The sequence below is a fragment of the Medicago sativa genome, chromosome 6 (genome assembly GCF_051527215.1).
Source record: "Medicago sativa cultivar Bolivia chromosome 6, Bolivia_mono, whole genome shotgun sequence".
Taxonomy (NCBI): domain Eukaryota; kingdom Viridiplantae; phylum Streptophyta; class Magnoliopsida; order Fabales; family Fabaceae; genus Medicago; species Medicago sativa.
In genome coordinates, this window is record NC_140754.1 from 69902077 (window position 1) to 69913082 (window position 11006).

The 11006-nt window shown below is 40.3% G+C and overlaps 1 protein-coding gene across 1 annotated transcript; it reads right to left on the minus strand.

The window, feature by feature from the left end:
* Nucleotides 1-7932: 7932 nt before the first annotated feature.
* LOC146916556 (uncharacterized) lies at nucleotides 7933-8649 on the minus strand. The gene is made up of 4 exons (XM_085721668.1): nucleotides 8623-8649; nucleotides 8479-8547; nucleotides 8340-8427; nucleotides 7933-8297 (listed from the first exon to the last, which is right to left on the minus strand). The coding sequence occupies exons 1-4, from the start codon at nucleotides 8647-8649 to the stop codon at nucleotides 7933-7935; spliced, it is 549 nt and encodes a 182-aa protein (XP_085577794.1).
* Nucleotides 8650-11006: the final 2357 nt, after the last annotated feature.

Consider the following 11006-nt stretch of genomic DNA (forward strand, 5'->3'; position numbering starts at 1 on the left):
TGGAGGTTAAAATGACTCGAAACGACTCAAATGCAATTTTAAAATGATTTTTTAACAAGGGATTAAAGCAAGAGTTCATACAAGTGAATTAAAAGACTCAGAGACAATTTTTTAGAATTTAAACAGAGCTTTGACACTTGAAAAGACTAAAATGCCCCTAGGGGCAAAACTGACTCAAAATGACTTCAAATGCAGTTTTTTTAAAATGGACTTTGACATAGAATTGAAATGAAGACTTATTCAAACTATTTGAAAGGACTCAAACAAATTTTTAAAGGATTGAAAGAAATCTTGATATTGGAAATGACTAAAATGCCCCCTAGGGGCTAAACTGACTAAAAAATGACTCAACTGATATTTTTTGCAACGAATTTTGACATGAGATTGAAACAAGGGCTTATACAAACCAATTTAAAAAACTCAAACAATTTTCAAGGATTAAAATGAGTTGAATGCAGGAAATGACTAAAATACCCTTTTATGTGAATTTTGCAAGTAATATTGAAATAAAATGCAGAGAAAGATGCAATTGATCAGAGACATATCAAATGACTTGAAATGCAAGAAAAGAAGACTTGAGTTAGTATTTTTAGGTCCAAAATTAGGGTATAACAATAAGTTGTCACTAATAAAGTTAAATTTCATACGACGTACACGTTTTTTTTAGAAGTTAATACGCTAAACCAGTTGTCACTTATAAAATCTTAGAAATAACTATAATGTACGGGATCAGTTGTCACAAATGGAATTAACTCAGATAGAAAAGACAAGTTGTCACTTATAAAATCTTAGAAATAACTCAAATGTACGGGATAAATTTTCACAAATGAAATTAACTCTGATAAACTTTTATTATACAACGATATTAAGCTCTCTTTAACTACAATGCATGAAAAAAGTGATAAGTTGTCATTGATAAAGTTAAATTTCATACAGTAGACAAGTTTTTTTTAAGCAAACATGCTAAACGAGTTGTCACTTATAAAATCTTAGAAATAACTCAAATGTACGGGATCAGTTGTCACAAAAGTAATTAACTCAGATAAAAAAGACAAGTTGTCACTTATAAAATCTTTAAAATAACTCAAATGCACGAGATAAGTTTTCACAAATGAAATTAAGTCTGATAAACTTTTATTATAGAACGATATTAAGCCATCTTTAACTAAAATGCATGAAAAAAGTGATAAGTTGTCACTAATAAAGTTAAACTTCATACGACATACACGTTTTTTTTAGGAGTTAATACGCTAAAACAGTTGTCACTTATAAAATCTTAGAAATAACTATAATGTACGGGATCAGTTGTCACAAATGGAATTAACTCAGATTAAAAAGACAAGTTGTCACTTATAAAATCTTAGAAATTACTCAAATGTATGGGATAAGTTTTCACAAATGAAATTAACTTCGATAAACTTTTATTATACAACGATATTAAACTCTCTTTAACTATAAATTATACAACGATATTAAGTTCTCTTTAACTATAATGCATGAAAAAAATGATAAGTTGTCACTAATAAAATTAAATTTCATACAGCAGACAAGTTTTTTTTTTATGTGCAAATACGCTAAACGAGTTGTCACTTATAAGATCTTAGAAATTGCTTAAATGTACGGGATCAGTTGTCACAAAAGGAATTAACTCAGATAAAAAAGACAAGTTATCACTTATAAAGTCTTAAAAATAACTCAAATGTACGGGATAAGTTGTCACAAATGAAATTAACTCTGATAAACTTTTATAATACAACCATATTATACTCCCTTTAACTAAAATGCATGAAAAAAGTGACAAGTTGGCACTAATAAAATAAAATTTCATAAGATTAGAACTTTTTTTTATGAGCAAATACTCTAAACAAGTTTTGACTCAACTTTATTTCTATCGAATCAAGTGGTGTACTCCACATTTACATATGTTGATTAATAAAGTTGCCTTTTCCTCTGTGTTCCCAGAAATTTCATCTAATTATATAGACAATTTTGCTTAATATTAACCCTCATGTTGACCGAAAAAAATATTTATAATACTTTACATCATTTCCAATCCAGTTATTTACTTATTATGGGTACAAATCTGCCAATTACTTATTTACCAAGCTACCAATGAAATTCAATTTTGATAAGTTTAGTTTGTCCTAATCTTGCTATTTCCAAAAAAAATAAAATTTACAGCCAAATAAATTTATTTTAACAATTTTGCATTGCTTATACACTCAACAATTATAATATAAACATTGGCAAAAAAAAAAATGCGCCAACGGCGCAACCCGTGCGTATGCACGGGTACAGCACTAGTTTGGCAAGAAAGTTTCACAGAGATAGACAAAACATTGGAAGATTGGGCACGTAGTGACTTGAGCTACAACATACGCACTCGGCTATCTTCAAAGGGGATGACGTCGTTGAAAGACGTATCAAAACCATAACTGAGAGAACCTGATCATATCATACTTGCAATAGTACATGCTTCTTGGGGGAAGCCATTTGATCAAAACCTTGGTAGAAGTCGCAAGCTGGATAAACTTTGAAAATTGCCCCTGAAAATTCTTCGAACAAACTCGGGCAGAAGTCGCCATTTCTCAGGAATTAGTAATGGATATACATTGGATGTTTCACATGGAAGTCCTTTAGACAAGGCTTTGGCAGAGGTCGCCAGTTCTCCAGAACCAGCATTGGATAGACTTTGAATGTCGCACCTGTGGTCAATGCTTTCATTTTCATTTTTCATTCTTTCATTTTTCAATCCCATTTTTGCCTGAACCGCCCTTTCGGGTTTTCGATTCACCGGGAATAAATTCTTTTCATTGCCCCATTTTTGCCTGAATTGCCTTCATAGATTGTCAATCAGCGGGGTGCTCATTTTTGCCTAAGCCGCCCTTTCGGGTTTTCAACTTAGCGAGCTTTTTATTTGCATTTTTTTTACTTTCATTCTGTTTTTTTATTCTTGCCATTGACCACAGTTTGTCCTGGAGAGATTGTATGTTCATATTGCATGTTGAGATGGATGTTGATGCATGTTTCACCTGTTCATAAGTTCAAAGATAGTGCATGTTTGTTGTTTGCATAAAAAGATTTTTTTTTTTTTTTGAAAAAAAGATTTTTGAAATTTTGCTTTAAGTATTAGCATCACAAATAGAAGAAATTTTGCAAGTAGAAGAAATGAGAGTTCCAAATAGATGGGCACAGGCTCAAATGGATGTAGAAGAGTGGTAACCGGCCGAGGGCGCAGCTCCACAGATCTAAAAAGTTTGGAAGATGGTAATCATATTTGAAAGGATACATTGAACACAATAACATTGTTCTCACTGGCAACTTTGAATTCCTTTGTTCGAATGCTTGAATGGTAGACACTCCCGGATTGCAGATGCTTTGAAACACAAATGTTTTGGAGTTGTAAGTACGTTGAACTGGAGATGCTTTGAATTTACAGATACATTGAACCACAGAGACTTTGCATTGGAGATGTCTTGAATTTGATACGCCTTGCATAGCAGAGACTTTATATTAGAGGTATTCCGAACTGGAGTCCTCTGATAGATGACGTTTTGAATCGGGGTCCTTTGATAGCTGAGATGCCCCAAGTGAGTCGTGACTGACTGATACAGTTACTTGTCTTTTCGTTTCAATCTCATTTTTGCATGAACCGTCCTTTCGGGTTTTCGGCTCATCGAGACGCTCATTCTTGCCTGAGTTGCGTACAATCTCAGCGAGCTTTTTCATATTCATTTTTTGTCCCTAGTTTTTGCCTGGATCGCCCTTGCGGGTTTTCGATCCACCGGGAAGCGCATTTTTGCCTAGGCCGCCCTTTCGGGTTTTCGACCTAGCACGCTGTTCTTTTCATATATCTAGACAAAGTATTTCTTAACTGCATCAGTGTTCACAGGATGAGGAAGTTCAACATCATTCATGATTGTAAGAGTCATTGCACCACTGGAGAAAAACATCTTGACAATACATGGGCCTTCATAGCTCAGCGTCCACTTGCCCCTGGAGTGGGCTTGAAAATATAAGACCATACTTGAACATGAGATCTCTTTCTTGAAAAGCACCGGGATGGACTTTCTTGTCGAAAGTTTGATCCATCCTCCTCTTGATATAGTTGACCATGGCACAAAGCATTAACATTCAAATCCAGCAGATCACATTTGTTTGAGCATAATTTAAACACAGACAAACTCGACTTCCATGAGAATTTTCACTGACATGATCATGACTTCCACCGGGAGTACTGATTCCATCCATATACCAGAGATAAAAGGATTGCCCCAGGTGAATCTTGTCGGACCCGATGCAGTTGCTTTGTCATAAATCCTTAATTTTTGCATAGATCTCCCTTGCGGGTCTTCGATCTATCAGGATACACCTTTTGTGTCTCTAACTTTTGCATGGACTGCTTTAGTCCATCAAGACGCTCTTTTTTGCCCAAGCCACCTTTTAGGTGTGTGACTTGTCGAGCTTTTTGAATTTTTTTTTATTTTTCTTTCTTTTTTTTTGACAAAGCATTCATTGGCTGTATTGGGGTTCATAGACATGCGAACCTGTCATTATCATTTGGAACTAGGCATCCCTTTGCCCTTGTTGATGTGTATTGAAGTACGATATCCATGCCAGACTAGTGGTAGCTCCCTGAATCAGTTTTTTGTAAGCAAATGTCCCAGCGGGACAATCCTCTTGATGCTCATATTTGTAGCTCAGATGACTAGAATGCCCCAGTGGACGAGAGATCTTATTGGAAAACTTCTCATCTCCAGCTCCTTCAGCTTCGAACATAGGAACACAAAGTCGAGAGAGAGCACAGTGTTACAGTGTTCAACGGGTTTATCAATGCATGCTTTGATTTTGAATAGAAATTATAATTATGCAGGTATTCAGAAATGATCAAAGTGAAGTAAAAAAATTTTTTTTACGGTTTTTTGGTATTACCATTCTTTCCAAAGAAAGCACAAAGTAAAAAAACAAAGCCGCGATAGAAACGACTTTTTATTAGTGATGCAAACACATGAAGCAAAGTTCCTTAAATAAGTTCACTTTCGTCTTCGGGCGAGACGAAAGGTTTTTTATTTTTGAAAAACAGCAAACAAACACAATTATCAAACAAACAACCAGTAGAAAAAATCAACAAAACATCTCAGTTGCGGCTGAATATCCCATGTATCAGCAGTAGGCGCCATGCCCCTGGTTCCAAATTGACTTCCACATATGGACAGAAAGATGTTATCCTTAATCAATTTATGGACTTCCATTTTCATAGAAAAAACAATGCTCGAGCTCAAGCCTTCGTGCCCCTTGGTGCAAGGTGTAGTAATGGTCGTGTCTTGCCAACAACAGGTGCATGATTTGAAAGAGAATTGTCTCGGACATTAGAAGTATTATTTTCAAAAGTTAACTCTCCCTTGTCTATCAGCTTCTTCACAATATACCTCAGAGCATAGCATCCCTCAACATTATGGCCCCTAGCACCTTGGTGAAAAACACACCTGAGATCAGTACGGAATTCGGGATGCATAGGATTGGGTGGAGGTTTGCCCTTCCTAGTCTGACAATGCCCTTTAGCAATAAGAAATGGGAGCAGTGTAGCATATTGCATTGGTATAGGAGGAAAGATTTGCTTAGGTTGGGGACCCTGATGTTGCCGTTGAGGCTGTTGAGATTGTTGGAGATTATGTTGTCCTCGATGCTGGTAAAGTTGAAACTGGGTCTGATAACTGGGACTTTGAGCAACATTGATTACAGGTGTAACAGTAGCAACATGTTTCTAAGCAGCATGGAAAACAGGTATCACAGTTGCAGTAGATTGATGACCCAGGTTTTGGGCAGCCTTGATAATAGGTATAACAGTAGTAGCATTGAAGTTCACCATACTCACTCTTTGTTCTTTCTCTTCAGGACCATCAGTGGGATCACTTCTTCTGACCAGGTGCGTAGGCATTGGAACCTCAGAGACATGGGGAAGGGGTACTTTATCACGACCATAGAGCACATGCATATGTTGGGGAGTATTGGCAACCTTCGTCAGAATCGGAACAGTAACATCAGGTATTTGAGCTTGAAAGCTGGCTGGTGATGAGAGTGTCGGCTGACCCTGTGCGGCCACCAATATTGTCACCAAGGCGCTTAACCTCTCCACCTCCCCACGGAGTGCTGTTACTTCTTCGCGAAACTCCTGGATTTCTTGTTCAAATGGACTCATTCTGATTTCTTGTTTAGCCCGAGCGTTTTGCAGTTGTAGCTTGACTTTAGGCGGCAGAGACGACCCTTTTGTAGGAAAGAGAACATGTGAGACACGGACGAGAAACTATGAATGTAAAATGATGCATGATATGTACAGATGCATATGCAAAAGACTCTTTTTGTGTTATCGAAGGGTTTTAGACATATTAGAGCTTTTGTAAACATTATTAGGAATAAAAAAGTTCCGGATTGTAGTTGATTCCATCCCGGGTACCAAGAAGAGGTACATTAAGAAACTTCCCACCACCGAAGATAATCTTTTTGACTCTAGCAGCAGGAGTGAGCCAAACCACGCCATTAGGAGTGAGAGCCATGATCCTTTGTGAAATAGACCAATTCTCTGGATTATCATGGAAAGACTTCGGAAGGTGCGAAATAAACCACCTATAGAGGAGAGGTACACAACAAAGAATGTATCCACGACCCTTGCCGGATCGATCGTGAATAGCATGGTATGTGTCAGCTAGCAAAGTAGGAACCAGATTCTTGGAGTGGAAGATCATAATAGCATTCATATCCACGAAGCCATCAAGGTGTGGAAAGAGAATAAGCCCATAGATGAGGAGTGCAAGAATAGCCTCAAGAGTGTCTTGACAAGTGGTTTTGAGGTTGGCTTTCTCAAGTAGATACTTCGATGTGAACCCTCGGATGTGAGCCTTAGTGACAAGATTCTTGGAGACATCGGTGGTCTTGAGATAGAGATCTTTAGCAATAACCAATGGAGTAGGAGGATTCTCAAGTCCCGCGAAGTGTACCCCCTTAGCAATAGATAGATCCATCAAGCAAGAATAAGCCTCGAGTGTGGGCACTAACTGAAAGTCGGGAAAAGTGAAGCAGCGATAGTCCCGATCATAAAATTGCACTAGAGTGTGCACAAGCTTCTCATCCACATTAGTCTGGAGAAGAGTAAGTAAGGCCCCGTAACTATGTCGAAAACCAGTCGGATCCTCGATTTTGAGTGCCAAACCTCTCAAACTAGCCAAATCCATTTCCTTGAACTTGTATGACTTAGTCTTCCCCATACCTCTAATGTTTACAAATTCAATTTGTCTAAGCCCTTCGATAAAATGCATGGAAAAAGAGTTTATGCATGTATGAACTTAGAATGGTTTCTTCGTTCATCCGCTGTTCCACATCCAAAACGCAACTTTGGACACACATCCAGATAACCAATCTCTTGGATGTGAAATGCTTCTAACAAATGCTCCGCGCAACAGTTAGAATTCTCATGCCCGGATTCTTTCCTTGCAAAACAACGCAAAAGGTAGAACGTTCTGACAGGGCAAAACCTTGAAACAAACAAGTGATCAGGCGGCCATGCAAAACTCCCCAGTCATTAAATCACTTCGTCAAAATAATGACTGCGAGGGGGTAGTCCATCCCACCACAGCGAAACAAACAACATCGCCTCAAAACCTCGCATTCCAAAAGCGAGCAACAAAACAAGTTGAACAATAAGAGCATACGAATTATTGCAATCTGTGAAACACACAAGATAGATATTGCGCTCTCAACAAACACTTCAAACAATATATAAAAGCATCACACAACGAGCAAATCATTATACTTGAAAATAAATTGTGCATTTTCAAACAAGTGTAATTGAGAAGAGACTAATCGTATTATAAAGGTGCTAAAACCACAAAGGGCGCACAATGTCATTACAAGCATGGCTAGCAAAAAGATAATAAATTACAAGGCCTCATCAGGCCTGACTTCAACAACATGCCCATTGTCTTCCTCGGGATCAGGGGGCGGAGTAATCACCCCATCTTTCACTTCACTGAGGAGATGAATTCCATCGACATTCAGCTCGACATCTGGCTTAACCACCTTCAGCTGAGCCATCGCCCGATCAAAGCCAAGCTTGACAGCGTCCACTAAGCTTCCTTCCAGCTCACCAATCCTATCCACAAGGTCGGCACGCCTCAGGATAGCAGTGTCTTCCGCCTCATCCTCTCCGGGGAGGTCCGCTTTCTTCAAAGCTTCCTCCAAAGACACCTTCTCCTCAGCCAGCTTTCGGGATGAATCAGCCGCTTGCTCAAGAGCAGACCAAGCTTCCGCCAATTACTGCTCCATGACGGCGAATTGGCAATCACGCTCTTCAGCAATGGACCTCTTGCTCCTTTGATCCTCCTCAAGGGCAGCAACCTTAGCCGTCAGAGCATCCCTCTCTTGCGCCAATGCCTTAACTCAGATTTCATTCTCCAGCGAAACATTGTTCAGGGCAGCGGCCACCTCCAAAGCTTTCATTGTAGCAATAGCACCCTCTGCTATTGCCTTGCTCCGGCTGGCGGGGCCAAGGTCCTGAATAATCCTCAGCTCAGAGTTATCCAAGAAAAGGGTAGAGTGGGGGCCACATTGATCCGGCTCGGATCAAACCCTCGGAAGCTGAAGAAAGTCTCCCATCTCGAAACGAACAGGAGAAGATCTAATTGGCGTGGTGGGCTGCTTGGAAGGCGTCCCCACCTTTTACTTCGTCGTGGGTTCCTGCACCAGCTCCTCAGGATGTTCCTCACTTTCCAAGTCCACCACCAGACCAGAGGACAAGCCAACGCCAGAGCCAGCAATGAGATGCTCCAGAGATTGGACATTCTACTGCCGCTTCTTGGCGGATATTTTCTTGTTCGCTGCGCTCACAAGGGCTCCCAAGTCTTCCATCTTTTCTGCAAAACAAAGAAACAAAGAAGTCATCAGATCTGAGAAATAACGAACAGGAAAAGCAAAATGGTTCAGCAAAGAAGGAATAAGTACCAAGGCAATCTTCAAAATCTTCGGATGTCAACAACTCGTGGGTCTTAATGAGGCGGGGCTCTGTTACTGGGGTCCCATCGGCACTCATCAATGGGTTTTCCCGTTTGTTAGTTTTAGTCCTCCGAGGAAAAGACTGAACAAACGCCCAAAGTTGTTGTCATATATATATCTATCTCATCCTCCGAGAGGTTCGTCAAGGTCCGGCAAAAGTCTTTTGGCTCATAACGGAAATGGTCATGAGACCAACACAAGGGAAAGAAAGGACGGCGTTCTTGGACACCATCCACAGCAGTCTCAAACAAACTGTCCAAAGCAGTCGCACTTTTTGGGCGAACAAGGAAGAAGCGTTCCTTAAAACTCCGCACCTTCCCAGTAAATACCTCAAACATCTTCTGGGTTTGGTGGAAAGAAACCTAATCCGTACCTCTTTGCATAGTAAAAAAGGAGAAGAAGACATTTTTGGAAGCAGGGAGACAGAGGTAATCACACAACATTTCAAAAGCTCTCATAAAGGCGTAAGAATTTGGATGGATCTATGAAGGGGACAGCTTAGTCCAGCGGAGCATCTCTCGCAGAACTCAGAAAAGGAGAGCTGAAAACCCATGTCTTTGAAAACCACTTCATACATGGGAAAGACGTGATTCTCGTACTCCGAGCACACCCGGTCAGAGGTGCCAGGAAGCATCAGCTCCTAATCTCCGTCATCCCCAATAGACCCAAAGTGGATCTCTCCCACGCCGCCGTCCGCGAAAACTGACTCCGTTTCTAGAGGTTCCTCCCCTAGCCAAGAGAAATCTAGCGCAGCGGCTTCCTCATTTGCCATAGAAGACCTGAAAAAGTAAAGGAAAAAGTGAATCTAACAGCCAGATCCACCCCACCTTCACCAATCAAGTAAACCGCGGCGAGGAAGGGGTCAAAAACCACCGCTAAAGGACAAAAGACAGGAAAATAAAATGACGGATTTATCCCAAACTTCGGGGAAACCGTTCAAAGGCGAAGAGAACTACAAGCTTATGGGTTAAACTAAGTCTGTCGCCAATCTTCCTAACACTAACAGGAAATAGACAGCAAAACATTTATATCTTTTGACGCACGGTGGAAGCCATCGTAACATACGGCAGAAACCACCGAGTCAGAGTAACTGCTACCCTAAAAAGCATGCATTCCTACGGTTTCTTAAAAACAGGAAACTAACAGGAGTCAAACATAAGGGAAGAAGGATCAGTACAAAAAAGCCTTACCGGTTACAATGGATGATCTTGACTGGAAACGAGAAGTTGGAAGATCGGAAATGCCTTGCCTTTGAAAAACTTTGGGGGAAAAATCTCTAAATCTTTGAGAAAACGAAATGCAGTGATGTTCCAAACAATGTTTGGACTATTTATACTCGTTTCGTAAAACCTCTCAAAAGTCGCGTGGCACCATCCGATACAGCCCTTCACATACAACTCTCCTTTTAGGCGACACCCCAACGGTCCAGATCTAATCAAAGGATCCATCCAAGGGCTCTGATCCTCCAAAGCGGTTTTCCAAACGTCAGGATTAGATCAACGGTGATGATGACACTTTGGAAACACAAACCGAGAACACTATACAGGTTATAGGTACTCAAGTACCACAGTAGCCTTTACACTTGTCACTCAGAAACCAAAGGTCATGTCTCCCTCGATTGTCATTCCATTAATGGCGGAATGACAATCGACCAAACTTCCAGACAATGGAATCTTTCCCCCCAACTTAAGACAACCGAGCACTCACGCGCCGGACATGACCTTTTCTGCTAGGCGAACTAGCTCGATTGAAAAACAAGAGAATATCAAGAGACAGTGAGCACACTCCCTCACGAGCCCGCACAAGTCCTCATAAAATTCTCAATCTTCAATCTCAATAGTTACTTAGTCCAGGGGAGTCACTTTGACCGCCAAACGAGGTCGGTAATCTTCCAGCATACCAATTACAAAGCGAACTTCCTTATACGGCCAGCCACGAGCGGCCAATTGCGCCTGCACTTA